At 39.8% G+C, this 21514-nt stretch overlaps 1 protein-coding gene across 1 annotated transcript in view; it reads left to right on the forward strand.

Annotated features, from left to right (window-relative positions):
* pkd1a (polycystic kidney disease 1a) overlaps positions 1 to 21514 on the forward strand; it is a 188922-nt gene that overhangs the window by 136598 nt on the left and 30810 nt on the right. Inside the window, exons 30-40 of the mRNA XM_060840959.1 lie at positions 784 to 994; positions 1979 to 2105; positions 5117 to 5230; positions 7363 to 7403; positions 9234 to 9436; positions 11815 to 11923; positions 13050 to 13177; positions 14337 to 14539; positions 15453 to 15647; positions 18482 to 18633; positions 20290 to 20408. Of these exons, the coding sequence (XP_060696942.1) occupies positions 784 to 994; positions 1979 to 2105; positions 5117 to 5230; positions 7363 to 7403; positions 9234 to 9436; positions 11815 to 11923; positions 13050 to 13177; positions 14337 to 14539; positions 15453 to 15647; positions 18482 to 18633; positions 20290 to 20408 (1602 nt within the window). The remainder of the gene's footprint in view (positions 1 to 783; positions 995 to 1978; positions 2106 to 5116; positions 5231 to 7362; positions 7404 to 9233; positions 9437 to 11814; positions 11924 to 13049; positions 13178 to 14336; positions 14540 to 15452; positions 15648 to 18481; positions 18634 to 20289; positions 20409 to 21514) is intronic.

Consider the following 21514-nt stretch of genomic DNA (forward strand, 5'->3'; position numbering starts at 1 on the left):
TTTTGTCATTTACAGTTAAACAAAGCCAGAGAAATCTGGGAGAAAGAAACATGTAAAGAAATGCATTTAAGTCTGGGAAACACATTGGGTATAGGAGTCCAGTCACAAGTCTATAGTCATAAGGGCAACAGTGCTGGGAGTCTGAAGTAGAGAATTTGCTGAAATATGCAACAAATCTGGAGAGAAAAATAAGACTTATATTCCAGATTGATGAATTTCTCAGTTCTGAGCTTTCTGAGTTTACACCTTGGTAATTCAAAGGCACAAACTAATGATCTGATGATGAGTTCAAATCCCATGCAAGCTGGAAGTTGAAATTCAATTAATAAAATAAATCTTATTGTGTTTTGTACCCATTTTCTAAAATTCCCATCTGTTTGCACAATTGTTTTTTAAAGTGAAAGAAATCTGCCTTTCTTGCTTGATCTGCCTTGTATGTGATTCCAGAACAACAGCAATACAGGTCAATCTTAGCTGCCCTCTGACATGGTCTAGCAGGGCACTCAGCTGTGAAGAATTTGGTGCATTGCTCTCTTAAGGGTAATTGTTGATGGCATATAAATGCTGATCTTGTGATACTCATATCCTGTGAATGATTCTTTTTAAAAGGTGTTTACTACTGATGTTGTAAGATATGGTTAGTCTTCATGTGGAATTTGGGACATTTCCATGGGGGGTGTTTTTTTATTGTAACCAACTGTACCAGAGTTTTCTGTGTGAGATGAACGTAGAATCAGAGTTGAGTTCTGGCTGTGGTAATTTTATTCATATTTCCCTGTATAGCGGAGGCCAAACTGAAGGACTTTTCCCGCATATTCACTGGGGAAATCCAAAGAGGATTCTCGGAGGGGCACATTTGGCTATCAATTTGGAATCGTCCTCCTCGCAGCTGCTTCACCAGAGTCCAGAGGGTTACTTGCTGCCTTGTACTAATATTCCTCTTCTTTTGTGCCAGTGCAGTGTGGTATGGAATGATAAGTGACGGAAGCAAAAGGTATGTTCATCCTTCCTTATTTTAATCAAAGCCCTTTCCCTGTTTGTCAGACAACCACTCTGATGGCTCCTTGGCAATGTTCCTTTGGCTTGCTAAAATACTTAAACAAGCATTGAGTCAATGGCATAGCTTTGAGACTGGGTGGAAAGGAAGGAAACAGTGAACCATTTGAGTTGTTCAGACAATCTGTTAGCTTTCATGGTCATTCTCTCTGCTGTCAACTCATAACTTGCCAGATTTATTAACTGCCATTCACAGGCTAGTGTGATGGGATTTGAACCCACAAGCTGCAGATTGTTAATCACCTGGATTCAAAGTCCAGATTCAAACTCCATCATAATAATAATTGCATTTCTAGCATCGTCCAATACATCTATTTCTCCCATTTTATTCTGTCATTGGGGTATAGATGGAGTATCCTGTTATCAACCGTGCCATGAATTTATAACACTTGAGGTTTTAAGTAAAACACAGTACTCCTGCTAAATGCCTCAGATAAATGATTTTCACTTTTTTTTTAACAAGAGGCTCAAGTTTCCATCTTCTCCAGAGATGAGTGATAACATCCCTGAATAGGTTGATCATAAAATATCCATCCAGAGGGTTTAAAGTGGATGGTGATGAGAAGAGAGTGGACTATACCTCAGGGTTGTTTGCAAAGAAACAGATGTAGGCCATTCAGCCCTCAAACCTGTTCTACTATTCTATTAAACCATGGCTGAGCTGCAACTTATCTCCATCTCCCCAACCTTCCTTCATACATGACATTCTTGATCTCCTTACATAACACAGTTCTTCTCTTTACTACTGAAGCTTCCAAACCCTTTTAAAGGAGAGAGTTCCAGATTTTCACTGTGTTTCATTTGTTAAAAGTTCTTTCTCATTTCACTCCTAAATGGCTTTTTCTCTGATAGATTTTGTTCAAGGATTCTATACTATGGTTGAACAAAATAATTGTGTCACCATTTGAATTTATGTTTCCAGTGATGTTCCAGTTTCAACATTGGTTCCTCTGAGTGGAGAGAGTGTAGCAGCTGGCATTGTATCCAGTATAATCATCTATCCACTCTATCTGATCATCGTTCTGCTTTTCCGCAAAGCCCGGAGCAGGGTAAGCTTGATCCTCTCTTGTCTAATCCACTGGGAGGTGAATCTTTATCCTGCTCTCTCTCGGAGTTCAGTATCACCTTTTTCTGAAGAAGCGGAATAATAGAGCATTCTCACAGCTGGCTGCATTCATATTGTATCAATTCCCTTCAAATGGTTGCTATATGAATACTTGGCAGTGAATACTTGGATAATGATAACAAGGATAGGTTTAGATTCAGACCATCAAACACTTCATTATATATGATTGCACCTGTTCCCTTGAAGTTAGTATATCAGAATGGCTGTAGAGGCAAGAGCTGAATGGTAAGGTTGTGAGTATTGTTGAATATTCTGGATTTTGCTTGAACGCTCCTAGGGATCAGGAAGTCTTCTCACAACTTGCCCCTGTTACGCCTCATTGGGATAGCTTGCAGTTAGCAAACCCCAGGTTCCCAGAATTGACTCAAAAGTTCAAGATTTTTTATAAATGTAAGCTAAATTTTCCCATTTACCTGCCTTTTTAGATCCAGGTTGATAGAAAGTCTAGCTGGGTTTCCATACTTAATAATAATTACTATTTATTACAAATAATTTTATTCTAGCTACATTATGGACCATTGACATATATCTCTTCTAGTCAAAATTATAGCTCCTTTATAAACCTCCCCCCTACACGTACAGATACATAGACATATAGTTGACACAAATAAAAAGTGGATGGCAAGGGCGGAGAGAAAGACTAAGAAGGCAGCTCAATGGTGCCTGCCCACGGAGTTTGCTGAAATGATCCTTTCTTCTTGTCAGGACTGGCTGTTGCTCAATATTCCTTTTCCAGGTACTTTAATTTGCTTCCAGGAAGCAGTGTGACTAATTCACAACTTAAAATATCCCTGACTTGTGGTTACAAGCCACAGTTTACAGCAACTGATGAGGAGATGTAAACTGGCTTTCTTCAGGCATGAGATTTTGTTTTGCTGCAGAATTCTGGAAATCTGATGGCTTTTAACCCTAACATTCACACCCACAAGCTGTTCAGCTAGTTGGCGGCCAATCAGATAGCTATTAGCAGACAGAGGTCCTTTGTCATTGATAATGGATCACCGTTCCCCAGACCAGTCAGCTGCTTCTTTCTGACTGAATCTTCATTCGTACACCCCTTGACTCAATCTCATCTGCAACTAGACTTCCCAGACTGCTTAAACAGACAGCTGTGTAAACAACACTTACAATGAATGTCATGTAACTTGCTTTTAAAAAGTGCAATGATTCCTTCACCGGTCCCTGGTTCTTAAAACAGGATTTCAACAAAGCTCATCATGTTAATTAGGCCCAGTTTTAGCCCACTTTGGAGTTATTAAATAAATATACATGAACAATATGAAGGTCCATTTCTCAAGATTAGTTCCAGGGCTGAAGGACTTAAGTAATGAAAAGAGATTGGAGGAGTTGAGACAGTACTTTCCATTTAGAAGGGAAGGCTGAGAGGAGATTTGATCAAGGTGCATAAAATCACGAGGGGTCTGGACAGAGGAAATAGAGGGGCACAAATTTAAGGTAATGAGCCAAGAAGCACAAATGGTATGAGAAAAGAAAACTTTTTCACGCACTGAGTGGTTGGGGTTTGTATTGCACTGTCTGAGATTGTGGTTGTGGCACAATTAATTAAGGCACATAGAAGAGATCATAAGAACTAGGAGCAGGACTTAGGAAATTCAGCCTTTTGAGCCTACTTTAATACAATCAGAGCTGATCTCATCTTGGCCTCGACTCCACTTCCTTGCCCACTCTACATAATCCTTCAACCCAAAATTAAAAATCAGTCTAGCTCCTCCTCAATTTTACTCCATGTCTAAGCATTCACTCCAACTCTGGAGTAGTGAATTCCATATATTCATGACCTTTGAGGGAAGTAATTTCTGACCTCTGTTTTAAATCTGCCACCTCTTAACCTAAAACCATGACCTCGCATTCTAGCTTGTCCCAATTGAGGAAACATAATTTCTACATCTACTTTGTCAATCTGCTTTTGAATTAGAGCTTTGTCTGAAAAGCAAGAATGCCAGTGATTTCAACAAAAAGACTTGAAAGCAATCAAGATGCCTCCTGTTGAGTTGATGTTTATTGTACTGCAGTGGTCATCGGGAAACTACTTTGTTGAAAAGTCATTCAAGGGATGCAGGTGTTATTGGTCTTTATTGCCCATTCCTTACTGCCCATGAGAAGATGGGGATGAGATGCCTTCTTTAATAGTTGCACCCCTTGTCATGTAGGGGCACTTTCAGTCCTGTTGGGAAGGGAGTTCCAGCATTTTTATCCAATCACACTAAAGGAACAATGCTATGGTTCTAACTCTGGATGATATGTTGCTTGAAGGGAACCTCCATGGATGCTGGTGGTTTTCCCATGCATTTTCTGACCTATCTTTCAAGGTGGTAAATGAGCCTGAGCAGGACACTGCAGTGCATCATGTAGATGGTACACACTGCTGTTACGATATGTCTTTGAGGAAGGGAGTAAATGTTGAAAGTAGTGGATGGGTATCAGTCAAGCAGGATGGTTTGTTCTGGGTGATGTCGAGTTTCTTGAGTGTTGTTGGAGCTGCACTCATCCAGGCAAATGGGAAATATACTTCCATACTTGTGGACAGTAGGCAAGTTTTTGGGAGGGTTCCTCTTTGCAGAATTCCTAGCTTGTGACCTGCTGCTGTAGATGCATTATTTATATGAATCATGCAGTTCATTTTCTGGTCAATGGTAATGTCTAGGTCATTGATTTTGTTGGGGGATTCAGCAAAAGTAATGCTATTCAATATCAAGGGGCAATGGTTAGACTCTTGCTTGGTGGATTTTCCCAGTGACACTACATAATGCATCCCATAGCTAACAAACATTTACTTGACATTTATAGTCGTATACAGAGGCAGGTCTAGATGCATACTCCAGTGACGTATTGGAATTATTTTAAAGGATAGATTTTTTAAAAATTGGGAATAATGCGATTTTGATCTCACCAATTCCTATCTTATTTCCTCAGGTAGCTATGCATGATCCAGGTCAACACGAATCAAATGTGCTGGAACTTGATGATTATATTGATTCCTCAACAGCAGGCAGTTCTTTTTTAACATTTGCAGACAATGTGGAGGAGGTATGTCAGAGAGTTACTGTATATTCTGCAGTTAATCATCTGATACATGTACACAAATCAGTTAATACCACCTGTACTCCACTGTCTCTCTCTCTCATTACATTTCTTCATGTGCAGTATCACTCTTTCCCTGGCATCAAAACAACTCCAACCTATTTGGAACCAACAAACATCCAGGCTGAGGCCGCTCCATTATGCAGAGAGCTGATATTGGAGAGTTCAATTTTAAGGAAGCCATTGTCTCTACAGTAGCATGAGGAGGCCACTGAAACCTACTCAGCCATTCCAATAGACCTATACTTAACCTGACCTTGAACTCATCACTCTGAAATTTGCTAATTGACCCCCATCCTCAGCAGTTTTTTATATGAGAAGTGATGCTAATTAACACAACTTTGTAAGAGGAAGTGCTTCCCATAACTGTTTAATGGCCTGGCTCCAGTTTCCTGGATTATCCTTAATTCCCTTCTTGAACAGAGGAATAACATTAACTACTTGCCAGTCTGGGACCACTCCAGTGGCTAATGAGGATGCAGAGATCTTGGTCAAGGCCCCAACATCTTCTCTCTTGCCTTTCTCAATAACCTGAGGTAGATACCATCAGGCCCTGAGGACTTATCCACCTTAATGCTCTGCAAGAGACCTAACACCACTTTTTTCTTGATGTCAAAATGCCATAGCATATTAATATGCTCCACACAAATCTCACGATTCTCTATTTCCTTCTCCTGGGTGAATACTGATGCAAGGTGCTCATTTAGGATCTCACCTATATCGACTGCCTCCAAGTACAAGTTCCCTCATTTATCCTTGATTGGTCTTACTTTCTCCCTAGTTATCATCTTGTTTGCAGTGTATGTATAGAGTGCCTTGGGATTGCCTTTAACCGTACTTGCAGAGGTAATTTCATAGCTGCTTCTTGCTCTCCTAATTCCCTGCTTGAGTTCTTTGCTGCTTTTCTTTATATTCCTCACAGGCCCTGTCCGACTTTTGCTTTGTAAACCTTGCATATGCAATTGTGACCCTGTACATGCTGAACATACGCTTAACACGTGATAACTGGCCAGTCCCGTCGCAGGTTCAGTTGATTAGATTACACTTACCAGTCGTAGCCATGCCATGTACATATTAGAAATTTACTGAAATTATTGGTGTTTGACTGCTTCATTGTGTCCCATTGTTCTGGACACTTCCACACTAGAGGAATATAATTTCCCTCTACCTACCCTACAAAGTCCTTTAATGATGTAAACACCTCGCTTGGATGATCTCTTAATGTTTTACATGCAGTGAGGAGCAAGCTTCATCTGATCTTGTAATTTAATGCATTTAACCACATAACAAAGTAATTCACAATCCTTTCCTGCTTAGAAAATTGTTCTTGTTGCTTAATGAGCCATTAAAGCCGATTTATTTTTCTCAATTTCAAATTTCAACAACACAACCTACTTGCAAGTGATGCAAAGATGCATTTCATTGTCCCTTTGTGGGATGAGCAAAAAAATTGCATTAAAATTCCATTCCATAGACTTGAGCAGACAATTCAGGCTGACACTTCCAATGCATTACTGAAAGAAAGCTGCTGTTTGCAATATGCTGAGAGTCCCTAAGTAATCCAGTAGACCAGCATGGCAGTTTTAAAATTTGGCTTCACCTTCAACTGGTGTTACACTATTATCACTGTAAGATAACCTGCATGGAGGGTGCCTCAAACTGCCTGGTTTTAGTGAGCTTGAGTGAGATTGGAAAATAGCCCATCTTGCATTGCTGCGCAGCTGAACACACTTTTGACTAAAGTGTGAAATTAAAAGGTACGGTGTCAAAGGACTGCTCTCTCATTAGCGAGGCATGACAGGCAGTGGTTTAACCTGAGGATCACAGTGTCTCAGGCAAAGGAAGAAGTTGAGAAGGAGAGTCCTTCATGGTAACCTTAACCATTGTGGGAATTGAACCTTGTTGTTGGAATTACTTTGTATTGCAAACCAGCTATCCTGTTAACTGAACTAACCAACCCCTTGGCCTGTGAATTACATCCTAAAATGTGCCCCTCAAGAGACTTTTCCTTCTCTTTTGTAGTTGTAGGCACTCTAATTGATAAGTCTTTAAAGGATAATTTTCTTTTGTCATTGTAGGATTACAAAGAGAAGCTGAAGTCTGATATAATTACCAGCAGGTCAGTGTGTCATAAATATTAATCTCAATTATGTCTTATCACTGCTTTTTTTTTCTGTTGGGGAAGAGGTTCATGTTCTTGCAGGGAAGATAACTTGTTGTTTATAATCAGCACACTGAGTTTCTTTGTGAACAAGACAGGTTTTCCTTAAACTTCAACACATTCCTTTCAAGATAAGAATTGTTTGGCTGTTCAGTGTCCCATATCAAGTGTCACGAGGACCACAGAAGGTCCCAGGACTCCTGTTAGTTTCAGTTGGAGTAGCAGTGAGGGAGTAGCGGTTCCACAACTGGCCATTGTGTCTCTCAACCAGGCATGGGGAATGAATGCCAGTTCAGAGTGCTGTCTCTCTTCTCCATATAGCAATCACTGATTGGGCCTGCAATTGCTGAACTAGGTCGAGGGCAGGATCGAGCTTAACTCAGTGGCAATTGGACCTGGGGATAAAGTTTGCACATGAAGAATTCTAGTCTGGATGAGGTCCTGAGTGTGGAACAGTATCCCTGGTAGAGTCAATTCTGGCCTGAAGCTCTCTCTCCTTTCTTCCTGATCTGATTATAGAACATATAGGAGATCAATTCAGCAATGGAGGGCTGAAATCCCAGGCACTTTCAATCAGATGTCACTTGTCTCTTCGCGAGGAATTGCTGAGTGCTGATCAATCTGCTAGTACAATTCAGTATATCCGAGGACCATTCCTGTGCATCTCCTCTGTCATAGAAAAAGTTTGGCATAGATGAAAAGACATATATAAAAAAGGATTTAATTATATTCAGTGTTAAAATGCCAATCCTTTTTTATCCCCTGATATTTCTCCTCATGTTGAAGTTCAGTTCTAAAAGTGGCAGCTTGCACCCAGTTACCTTAACCAATGGATCTTTACTACTTATTCAGTATTTTTTTATATTTGTGGGATGTGAACATCACTGGCTAGGCTGTTACTTAATGGACAGAATTGTAGCTGGGTCCTATCTTGCTCTACTGGTGAAATCTATATTCATGGCTTCATTACTTTTAGAACTGAATATTCCAATGCCCTCTTGGCTGGTTTCCCACATTCTACTCTCCAGAAAGTCAAGGTCACCCAAAACGTGATCCATCTCATAACTCATACTGAGTCTCAATTCCCTGTTGCCTCTCTGTTTGCTTATCTTTGGGTCCTGGTCAAGTTGAGTATTGATCTTAAAGTTCTCTTCATTTTCAAGTTCTCTCTGTGGCTTCATCCTTTCCCATCCCTCCAGTCACACACCTTCCCAAGATATTGTGATCCTGTAATTCTGGCCTCTTGAAGATAGCTGATTTTAAATACTCCACTATTAGTGATTGTACCTTCAGCTGCCTAGGCTGGAATCTCACAAATTCCTTTCTTAAACTTCTTTGCCTCTCTACTTCACTTTAGGATACTTAAATCTTAACTCTTTGAACAAGCTTTTTTTGTCATCTGCCTTAATACCTTCCTGTGTTGCTCACTTCTCCAATTTGATTTTCCTGTGAAGTACCTCAGGATGTTTTGCATTATGCACTATATCTTTACAAGTTGTTGTTGAAACCTAACATATAGTCAGCCACGAATTTCATGAGTATAACGGTCACATCAGTTTCTTTCTTTCTTCCTTTTTGCCTTGGCTCAGGGTATGTGAGGCCAATGATACCATCCCCTCCGCCCCCTCTACACAGTCATAATTGTTATTAATTTGTGGACTTCTGCATTTTCATTTCAAAAAGAAAAGAAAGAGCCCTTGGGAGGTGGATAGTGTTTATGTTGGAAAGTTAAGTGGCTTTGTTCCAGTTACTGTAACACAACTGCTGAGACTTCATGTTCACCCGCAGCCTGCCGAATTGGCCAGCCTATGACAGCATGATGAATTGGCCAGATTTGTTGAACGATCAGCCCATGATAGGGAGTAACAATTCAAAGCTAAGGCGAGGCCGAGGAACTCGTCATCTCGGAATAGAGACGCAACTGAGTTCAGATGATGAGCCCCTCTCGCTTGGCTTCGATCAAGTCAGGAACAAATATTTTTCCGCTTCAGGTAATCTTTTATAATATTACAAAAGCACTGATCTTCTGTGAGCGAGAAATCAAGGACTCCATGAAGTGGTACAAAGGATCTGTAGTGCCAATCACAAAAAGCTTTAACAGATAAAGTACTTTAGAAGTCACTGTTGGAGTTTGGGAAACACAGTAGTCAGTTTGTGCACAGCAACCTCCTATAAACAGCAATGTGAAAATGACCAGTTCTTGCAGAGTGACAGAACTCAAAAGCTTTGTGATAAAATCATTTTCAGATGTTTTGCGTGGATGATGAAATGTTTATTAATTAGCAACTTCTGACAATAATATGAAGCAACTTTCTTCAAGGTCCCTCTCCTTTTGGAAAAACTTACAAAGAAGACAAATGCCAATATCTTCATTTCAAAAAATATTTAGCAATTTTTTTCTGTAACTCCTTTCTTGAGCACAAATGGGTATAAAAGCCCAGATATTTCATGATTGTTATTTATGAGACCTAGCACTCCAGTAAGGAGCACACGATCAGGATTTTAGTTCTATGAAAAGTGATGGATGTGCTTGTGTACTCACATTTCTTCAACTTGTTCTTCCTGCGAGCACCAGGCCATAGAATCACAAATGAATATGATGCATTGGAGCAGGAGTTGCCATTTGGCTCCTGAAATACATTCTACAAATAAAGACATGGCTCCACTTTCAAACCCTTTGTAACCAAACCCCAACTGTTCCTTGATTTTAGCAAGGTGAACAATTACCACAGACTTTGCTATTCATTCCTGAATACAGTCGGTTCTGATATAGCACGATAGTTCCGCTCTCATGCGATCTCACATTATAAGAAAATCACACATAAGCCATGCCATTTAAACTAATGGGGCCAGAATCATGCCGTAGCCAGTACACATAAGGACAGTTCGCATTCTACAAATAACAATCTAAATTCTTCCATCGCTTTAACACCAAATCACCCTGAAGAAACACATGTTATAGCAGAACTGACTGATACTAGCAAATTAAATAGGATCACGGAGACTTCAATTTGTTTCCTGTTTATACTGTGCGGTGGTACTTTTGTTTAAACTCTATAACATAATAGAAATGTTTGTCTACATGCAGTCAATTTTCAAACCCAAGCCCTTCTGATTTTCTTTTGAAAGATCAATGTTTTACAATTCTGCAAACTAAAAGCAGGTGCAACTTATAGCAAACCTTGGTTGGACCTAGCTAGAGTGCTACATTAAATTGCCATTATGGAAAAGATATAGAGACAGTCAAGAGGGTCAGAAAATGTGTTTTATAAGAATGATGTTGGAAATACAAAAAATGTATCTATCAGAAAAATTAACAAGCTGGATCTCCTTCCTCTTGAAAAGAGGTGGCTCGAGAAGAAACTTGATAGAGGTCCTTAAGATTATTAGATTACTTACAGTGTGGAAACAGGCCCTTCGGCCCAACAAGTCCACACCGACCCGCTGAAGCGCAACCCACCCATATCCCTATATCTAACACTACGTGCAATTTAGCATGGCCAATTCGCCTGACCTGCACATCTTTGGACTGTGGGAGGAAACCCATGCAGAGAATGTGCAAACTCCAGTCAGTCGCCTAAGGCAGGAATTGAACCCAGATCTCTGGCGCTGTGAGACAGCAGTGCTAACCACTGTGCCATCCACAAATTATGAAAGGCATTAGTTGAAAAGGTTTATAAAGAAGGCTGTGCTGTAGAATGACCATTCTCGAGTCTGCATAGTTCAGGCAAGGATGTTATTTTATTTGAGCATATAATCGGTTACCCAGTAAACTTCTCAAAAAAATGGGGTTTTCAGCACACGTTCATCCAAGCTCATCTTATCTGAGTCTTAAGACTGGTTTCCTGGTTCTCTTTATTTTCTTGTCCTGTGTAGTAATAATATGCTTATTCAGGCTGTTTTTGTTAAAACAAGGAATAAATCAAGCATAACTATGTACTTAAATCACGACAATCTTGCACTATACGTCTAATCCTACTAACATTGATTTCCCCCTTGTCTGTGGCTCAGAGCATATTTGCACTTGTGGAGAATAAAAACTAGAAGCCCATAAATATATGGTAGTCACAAGAAATCTAATAAGGAACTCAGAAAGAACATCTTTACCCAGAGAGTATTCAAGCAAGTAGCATGGATGGACTTAAGTAAAGACTAATTGTTGGAGAATGGAATTGACGATTGTACTGGTTAATGAAAAGAAGTAGGATGTGGCTCAAATGGAGCATTAGCTTTGGCAGGGTTGGTCTGAATGGCCTATTCTGTATACACAGCGCAACCCTGGCTAATGTGCAGGAATCCCATTTCTGTAGTAAATTACTTGTGCATTGAATCTTCACATCTACACATGTTAATGCTTTGTTTCCCTCAGATGAACGCCTGATACAAAGAATTAACATTGATGAGAACAATGAGGTGTCCACCTCATATGACAGTGGCAGGGTCTCACTAGATGCCGAAAGTCACTTGATATCTAACCTGTGAGTATGTCTTAAATCTGTCCCTAATACACTGAAAGTGGTTTAATTATATTGTTTTGACAGGAATGTCTGACTACCATTGAGAAACTAAATGACTGTTATCCAAAATGCTAGCAGATACAAGTCCGTGGGATTCCTTTCACTTGGGTTAATATAATGTGGTGCAATTTCAGGAACAAACATTATTATGAAATGTGCTTCCTCAACTGGGGAAATGATAGCCTAGTCATATTGTGACTAGACTGTTGATCCAGAGACCCAGGTAATGTTCTGTGGACCCGGGTTTGAACCTCAATATGGCAAATGATGGAATTTGAATTCAATTTTTTAAATCTGGAATTAACAGTCTAATGATGACTATGAATCCATTGTCAATTGTTGGAAAATCCCATTTGGTTCACTGATGTCCTTTAGGGAAAGAAATTGCTGTCCTTACCTGGTCTGACCTACCAGTGACTGCTGACTCACAGCGATGAGATTGATTCTTAACTGCACTCTAGGTACTTAGAGATGGGCAATAAATGCTGACCTAGCCAGGGATGTCCTCATCCCATTAATGAATTACAAAATAACTCATTTAGCTCAGTCAGTAAGTAATTTATTTTAAATGAATTTAGTCTCCTATTATCATTGTGTAATTTCAATCCCATTAATATTTTTAAAACTTTGGAACCTGAATCACACTTTTTTTGTCAAAACGTGATATTTTCTAATGTGACTCTTAATTTACAAAATTGTGACAAGCAAGTGACCCCTGGGATTTCCTTGTCAAGTTAATGTTCTGCACTCAGAATATTCTCTTTGGGCTCAGCTAAAAATTTGGAAAGATCATGTGATTGATTTTTCAATTTGCTGTCTTGACAAATCAACTGACTTTTGAAAAATCAGTGTAAATCATTTTTTGTTGTTTCTGTAACTGGCAGCTGTCCTGTAATGACAACTTTGTATGTCCATGGCAAACTAAAAGTCTGCTGACCTCAAGGTTTATATCTAATATCTTTTTTATTTGTCAAGCAGACTTGATAGGAAAATGTTCTGCATTTACTGTTACAGAAAATTCTTATGTTCCCCTTGAGATTTGTCAAGCTGTCATTGGTACAGTTGCATTTTCCCTTTTCTTCTTCAGAACGGAAATTATTGATGGGAGTAAACAACCACGAGCTGAGGCACCAATCCTAGACCAGACTAATGATAATGGTCAGATCATTAGACCTTCCCAAGGCATTGCAAGATCATCTACAACCAGAAGAATAGGTAAAATCTACAACTATACATCCTGGATACCCAGAAAAAGCCTCATGGCTGTGCTATTAGCCATTCTCCCTAATTATTCGAATGCTTATTGCAGCTTTGTGGTGTAAAGTTCTGGATACCTACTGTATCTGTTGAAGGACTCCTATATTTATCGAACTTTGAACCATTTCAACTGTCAGTGGAAACTCCAGTCCCACTACTCTGAAGTCGACTCGAATCCACCAGCTTCTCCCTGTGTCTTCATTGTCGTAACTCTAGCAGAGGATCGGCAGAAACCCTTCCTGGCTCTCCATACCCCATGATGTAAAAGTCTTTACCTTTGCGTTGGTCTATTGTCAATGTTCCATTAAGAGTTTATGATGTGCTACAGAAATTCTGTACATGCATCCCACACTTGAAAGGACAGTTTGCTAAATTATTATTGCTTATGATTCAGTAGGGCAGCATTCTTAGCACTGAGTTGGAAAGCTGTAGGTTTAAAGCCTGTGCTGAGTTTGATTAAGCGCATACTTCTACATCCCTCAAAGAAGAGGAGACTGCCTGATGATCTGCAAAATGTTTAATGGACCAGGATAAAGTTTGAGGTTTCTGTTTAAACACCGGGCTCTGCAATGTTTTGGACATAAGGCAGGTGAAAACACATTTCGCACAAAAACTGGTCTGTTAATGAAGTGAGCCAGTATACAGAGTACAAGGAAGTGCAATAACTTGCACGAAAGTTCAAAACTATAAGTCAGTGAAACCAGAATACAGAGCCATAGATATAAGGGAATTCGGGGGAAACTTCCTTACCCTGAGAATGTCAGGTTTTATTCCTGCAGGGAGTAGTTGAGACAAACAGATTGAATGCCTTTAAAGAGAAGATTGATAAGCACAAGAGGGAGTGAGGATTAGAAAGATTTACTGACTGGGTTAGATGAGGATATGTAAGGGACGGGTCATGTGGACTATAAACATGGGTCTGGTGTGCCAAGTGACCTGTTTCTATACTGGAAATGCATTTTATGTATAATACCTTGTAATTATAATAACCACCATATGGCTTTTCTTTTCATATCAAATGTTTAGTCTGTTGTATCCATTTTAAGTACTATTGCGAGGGTATTATAATTCAGGGTCAACTCCATTAATGTTAATTTATACTCTTATGTTTCAACAGCTTTCACTGACCCTCCACAACAATGTCTGTTCCCATTCTGGTGTAGTTATACAGCCCATGTCCTTTGTTTGCTCCTCTTCTCTGGGTGCCTCGTTGTGTCCATATGGATTGGCGTTAACTTCACTTCCAGGATTGCCCTCATGTGGCTCATCTCAGGAATCTTCAGTGTTCTCTCTTCATTCTTCCTCCTGGAACCTCTCAAGGCAGGTTCTGGCACAAGAGGGTGCCATGGCTTGAGTCTCAACCTTTCTAGATTCCTTTGAAAATGTGGCTGGTTGTGTGTCTGCGTGGGTCGAGACTGTAGTGCTGGAAATGCGCAGCAGGTCAGTCGGCATCCGAGTAGCAGGAGAATCGACATTTTGGGCATAAGCCCTTCGGCAGGAATGAGGCTTGTGGGCCAGAGGGCTGCCCGACCTGCTATGCTTTTTTAGTACTACACTGTCAACTCTCTGCTGTGTGTCTGCATGGCTAGTAATACCTTTAGAACTTGTACCTTACCTTCATTGAAAGTGTGCCAGGAATTTAGTTGACGTAAAGGAACATTAAGTTACACTGTCGGCTGAATTGCACCGCAGAGAATGCACACATCTGATGAAATTTCTAGCCTCTGATGTTTTGTGGTAGCGTCATATGATATATTGAAGGATCACGTAATTTCAAGTCTTATCCATGATTTACCAGGATGTTGTGGGTAAGCCAGGCTGGACATTAATTTTTTTCCAGCCTACATTCAATTAAACCAGGCAATAAAGTTGTCTATTTTTGACCATCTGATAAATAATGTTGTATTTTGGGGTGATCTTCAATACAGCAACAACTTGTATCAGTGTAGCACCTCTTAATGCCTGAAAGCTTCTTGGAATCCGACTCAGTATTAAAAGGAGTTGGATAAAGAATAAGATAAAGACTCGGAATTTTCTCATGAATTGTTTGCAGTCTGCATTTAAGGAATTGCCATTGACTCTGAATCTCTAAGTTCTGTTTATCTGATCTTAAATTTGTCCGAACTTTTAAAACTAAATGTTTAATCTCTACTATTGTATGTGATCACTTTTTGTCTTTAATACAAATGTTCCACATTAAATGACAATGCCCTTTCTGATCCTTGTGATCCAGGTTCTGACTGAAGCACTTTACTTCACAGTGGTTGCTAAGCGCATCCATCCAGATGAAGATGACAATTTAGTGGCAAAGCCACGTGTTGAACAGACCTTGGAAAAAATTGGCAAAGTGCGGCCTCCTCAAGGATATGGCCTTCTCCAAGCAAAGGAGGAGGCCAGGAAGGTTCAGATTCTTCACAGAATGCTCAAGGTATAAATGGAAAACTTCCATCAATTCAAAGCTTCAACTAACACTAAAATGGAAAATTCAGATGAAGCCTCTTTAGAACATAAGAACATAGGAGCAGAAGTAGGCGTTTAGCATATTACATCTGCTTTGCATTCATTGAAATCGTGGCATATCTGATAATTTTTAACTTCACTTTTTTTGCCTTTTCTCCATAACCATTGATTCCCTCAGTGGTTATCTAGCCCTTTCAGCCTTGAATATACTCAATGATGCAGTCTCAACAGCCTTCTGCAGTGAAGAATTCCACAGATTCATAATCCTTTGAAAGAAGAAACTCCTCTTCATCTGTCTTAAATGTGTGACCCCTTATTCTGAGACTATGCTCTCTGGTCCTAGACTTTCTCACAAGGGGGAACACCCTCTTGCATCTGACCTGTTAAATCCCCAAAGATTCATGTATGTTTCAACACAAAGAGTGGTTAGAATGTGGAATTTGTTACAGGTCCTTGTGGAGGAGTTGAGGTGATTACTTTGAATTCATTTAATAGGGAGCTAGACAGACACACAGGGGAAAAAGAAATAGATGCTATAAGCTGGGAGGTTTACTCCTATGAATAATAAACACCAGCCAAACTCAGATCGGTTGACTGGGCTCTTGCAGTGCTATGCACTTTTCTCAAGAAGCTCCTGTCCAAAATGTTATAGAATCATAAAATCCCTACAGTGTGGAAACAGGCCCTTTAGCCCAGTGAGTCCATACTGTCTCTCCAAAGAGTATCCCATCCAAACCTATTTTCCGACCCTATTACTCTACATGAACTAATGCACCTAACCTAACATCTCTATGGGTAACTTAGCATAGCCAATTCACCTAACCTTCACATCTTTGGATTGTGGGAGGAAACCGGAGCACCCAGAGGAAACCCACTCAGACATAGCAGTGCTAACCACTGAGCCACCGTGCCGCCATTATCTGTTCAGCCATTATCTGTTCAGTTAACTACCAGAACATGATAAATGCATCAAACCACACAAAATGAAAATAAGGATAATAGAATACACAGTAAGTCAGTTAGTATGTGGAAAGAACAAATTAATGATGACTTCTGCTAAAAAAAAATCCTCACTCAAATTGAGGTTGTTTCAGTTTGACATGCTGACATATTTTCAGCACTTCTTTGGTTTTACTTCAGAAGTCCCAGCAAACATGTTTTCATTGTGAAATGTTTAATCTTTGACAAATCGAGAGAAAAATGACTTGTGCTTCACTTCAGTTATCGCTGAGGTAAATATGTATTTTTCCTGAGGCACAGACCGGGCATTGCATATTGCTTGATCTTGGACACAACTTTTTAAATTCCCAGCAGCAGCCAAAACAAATACGGAGAGAAAAAAAATGGTAAAAGTAATTTTTTTTCAGTGAATCGTGGCTGACATTAGTATTTTTCCAGTTCAGAGGCCAGCTGTTCATTGCAGCTGATCCATCAGTGTCAAAGCAACAAAGATATCAAAGGACTGAGGCCAAATATATTGCTAGTCTTGGCACCCAGTGTTTCTGAGTCCTTGACTATCAATGTGACCAGGAGATTAATCAATCTTCTACCATTTATAATACACACCTATCAGTTGCCTCCCTGTATAATATAGTTTTAATTTCTGTCTGGATGATTGATCAGCAGCTGAAGGCAATTCTGCAAGTCACCAAAAGGAATTGAAAAGCAATATTTTTTTCAAAAAAAGTACATTTTTAAATATATCAGAATTTTCTTCTACAGTTAAACATTCAAATACACCATCAAATGCAGCATGAAATGTAGAGCTGTGCACAAAACGTAATCAAAAATTTTATTCCTCTCAACATAAGTGATATGTAGATGATGGAGCATGTTTTGCTGAAAAAACATTTAAAGGTAAAATTGTCCACTTAGTTATTTAAATTTTTAAAAAATTTGATAGACTTTTAAGAAGTTTTTTTAAAATTGGAAACCACTTGTAGGAAAAATAAATGATCTTAGGTTTGATCACATTCAGCAGACTGACCACAGATCATCACTTCCTTAAGCATTTTCACAACTGGCCTCTCTCTGTCTTTACTCACATAACTTTACTCTCACCTTTCTGTGACTATCCTCTCTGTCCCTTGCTGCTGTACCTGTCTTTTTTCTCCCTCACTCGGACCTGTAGCTAATCCCTCTCTCACTTCCTCCCCCTGTTTTGGTCTAGCACTACTATGGCTTCAACACCGTAGGGAATTTGAATAACCCTTCTTTTCCCATCATTATTAATGGGCTGCTACCTTCTTCATAAACAAGAGAGCTATTTGCATGAATAATAACCAGTGCTGTGTGCTACTTTGTCTTTCCTGGGGCGTGAGAACAACATTTTACTTGTGCATCAGGCACAAGCTGCTCAAGAAGAGGGCAATTTTGTAGGATCCCTGCTTTAAAAACAAAGGGCCTTCACTAGCCAGACTTACTGATTTAACAGTGGCATGGAGGAGAGAGAACATACGTTGTCCAGACAATTGCAAATCTTTCGGGATAACATACTTGGAGTAAAGTTGTACATAGAATACATATCCAGACTTTGGAGGCTATCCTGTTAATTTTCCAACTCGCAATAAAAATGTGAGTATCCAGAGAATAAAAGCACAAACATAGATGATTATTTTAACAGACTGTTCAGATTTCCAAGTTTAGACTCTTACTTTTAATGCTAGTTGATGATTCCTGTCACTCCAGACAGATGCACATGAGATCAACTTTGAGTTCTTTTGTGGTGTCCTTACATTTTTTAATTAATTATTGCATTAATGTTAAATAGAGCTGACTGAATTGTCATCCCTTCTGTTTCAGAACTTCATCATTTATATGTTGTTTCTGCTTGTGGTCCTGTTGATCAATTATGGGGATTCATTCAAAGACGCTCAGAGCAGACTCCTGCATAGTTCAATTAGACAAAGCCTGCTAGGGCCCGGTAAAGGGGTTGAATTCCAGAAAATCAGAAGGTAAGACAGCTATCAGATTTATTAGAATAGGTATTATTTATTGAAAACAGCATATCCTACTCTGACACCTCCTGTTACTCACTTCATATTGTAACTGTTGTAAATATATTTCTCCATTAAAAGAAAGACTCAACTTCCATATCGATAGGATTTCCATGTTTTCAATCTGATTATTGTTGTATTGCAAGAAATGTGGCAGCCAATTTGCACACAGCAAACTATTCCAATCAGCAGTGTGATCATGACTATAAAATGACCTAATGAGTGAAGAGAGAAAAGAATCAACATTGAGTCCAGTATTCTTTGGAATCCTATTTCTGAAGCAGTCATACTGGACTTGGAAACATTAACTCCGTTTCTCTCTCCTCAGATGCTACCAGACCTGCTGAGTTTCTTCAGAACTTTGGTCCTTATTTCAGACCATCAGCACCTGCAGCACTTTACCAATTCATTGATATATTTGAATGAAAGCAAAGTTATGACCACTTCCCTATCCTGAAGGCGTTTTGCCAATATCAGAACAGATCTTGAGGGCATCTAATGTGGAAGTATCCGTTTCTCCCTTCAGCCTCAGCACCAGTCATCTCAGTGGTGCTGTCACTGAGTTGACAACGCTCAACTCTGAGAAGCAGATCACAAACATTACTTGGATGGGAGTCTGGGCATTGACTTTCATGGGTAAAACCATGCCCTGTGTCCTGCCATGAGCCTGTACAGGCATGGGATCCGCTTTTGGATCCAGTGAAGATACTTCCTAGTTTCTGGGGTAACATTCAGCCCAGTGCTTTGGGACAAGGCCTGATCGTGGTGGTTTTCTATATGATAGTGGAATCTGTGCCAAGCCACCAAGTGGAGGTACTGAACATTGGCCAAGGACTGGTCAAAGGACCTCTTCAACTAGTGACAAGTTACAGAAATTATTCACTCTTGGATGTGGCTGCCTACTACCCATCAACAAGTTACTCTTGATGTGGACAAGAAAACCTTATTATCATCTCACAAAGTCTTATAGCACCACTGCTAACCAAGTCCTGAAGGACATGGCTGCAAAGCCAGGTCTGCAGCAGCTAGTGAGGAAACCAACAAGAAATAGAATGTACTTGACTTAGTTCAGTCTTTGGCAAAGAGTTCGATGAATGGAGTTCAATGAAACACGCAAATACCTAGTGGAATTGTTCTGTCACTAGGAATGGGAACATTTTGATGTGTCGGAGTATGGTTAAGCTGATTCTGCTGTTTATTGCCTGTGGAAAGTGGTGGCTTTGAGATCAGTGAACACGAGGTGTAGGAATGGTGTGGGAAAGTGGGCTTGAGGTACCTGAATTAAATGACAAAACATTCTCCATGGTTCAAATGGCCTAGATCCTGCATTTTTATGGCTTGTTCAAGCACAATGAAGAGATATCCATTGTTGTAACCCTATATTTCTTATACAGGTCATTCTGCTATAATGTGACAGGTGTGTTCCTCTGTAACCTCGCGCTGTAGAAAAATCGCACCATGGAAATTCTGCTATACCCATTCAGCAGAAAGTTCGTGTTGTGTAAACAAGGTCCACAATTCATCAATCGCGTTACGGTTGAGACACATGTTATAGGAGAACTACCCATATATGCTTTCTGTTGGAGTCCCATCTAAATTGGTGCTTTCTTTCAGATCAGGGGAGCTTTGGAAATGGATGGCAGAGGTGCTCCTACCGTACCTGTATAACAATAGAAGTAGGACGCTATTGGGATGTCCAAGAATACGCCAAATCCGTTCAAAAATAAACAATGGTAAAATAAAACTTACATTTCTTAAGTGCCTTGCATAACCTTACTGTCTCAGTGCTGAACACATTTTTAAAGTACTTTTGATGCTGTTGAAGTTAGGGAAGCTCTCAAACAATTTGCACAGAACAATCTCCAACTAGCAACGGCATGACAGTGACTAGTTTGTCTGTTTTAGTAACATTGTTTGCAGTTCCGATCAGAAGCTAGGGAGAGTCCTCTTGCTCTTCTAGAAAGTAGTCCCAAAGAAATGTTTTACATCCAATAGAAAGGGCAGCCCGTGAATAACTTAAGTGTCTTCTCTAATGTGGCACTTGTAATGCAGCGCTGGAGTCTTGACCTTGATTATGTGCTTGGCTCTAGAATGGACTTGAACTTTTGACACAGCTGAGACTGCAACCAATTTCACACTGAGGGCTCAATAAATTATTTTTATGTATTTTAGAGTTTAACATAGAATGTTAGAGGAAAAGAAGTGGATTCATTATAGTTGAAGAATGATCTTTAAATTGAAAAGCTCACGCCAGCTCATAAGCTTCAATTTGCAGACTGGCCAGTCTGGATATAATGAGTTCCACTTAATTAAAATTTCGATATGGAATAGAACATCTCTAAAGGCTCATACTTTTTGAAATAATATGACAAGATGAGTAATCACAATAGAGCCTTGGAATCACATAGCATGGAAGCAGACCCTTTGGTCCAATGAGTACACGCTGCCCATGTTCCCAAACCAAACTAATCCCACCTTGCCTGCATTTGGCCCATGTTCCTCCAAACCTTTCCAATTTATGAACTTCTGCAAATGTCTTTTCAACATTGTAACTGTACCTGCATCCACCAATTTCTCTGGCAGTTCACTCCATATACGAACTGCTCTGTGTAAAATAAAATGTTGCTCCTCATATTCCCTTTAAATCTTTCCCGTCTCACCTTAAAAATGTGCCTCTAGGTTTCAATTCCCCCACTCTAGGTCTTTGCTGTTCCCCTTACCTATGTCCCTCAGGATTTTATAAACTTCTATAAGGTCACCTCTCAACCCCCAACACTCCAGTGGAAAAATGTCCAAGCCTATCTTTATAACTCAACCCTTCCATTCCTGGCAATATCCT

Source organism: Hemiscyllium ocellatum, chromosome 20 (assembly GCF_020745735.1).
Source record: "Hemiscyllium ocellatum isolate sHemOce1 chromosome 20, sHemOce1.pat.X.cur, whole genome shotgun sequence".
In the NCBI taxonomy this organism is placed as follows: domain Eukaryota; kingdom Metazoa; phylum Chordata; class Chondrichthyes; order Orectolobiformes; family Hemiscylliidae; genus Hemiscyllium; species Hemiscyllium ocellatum.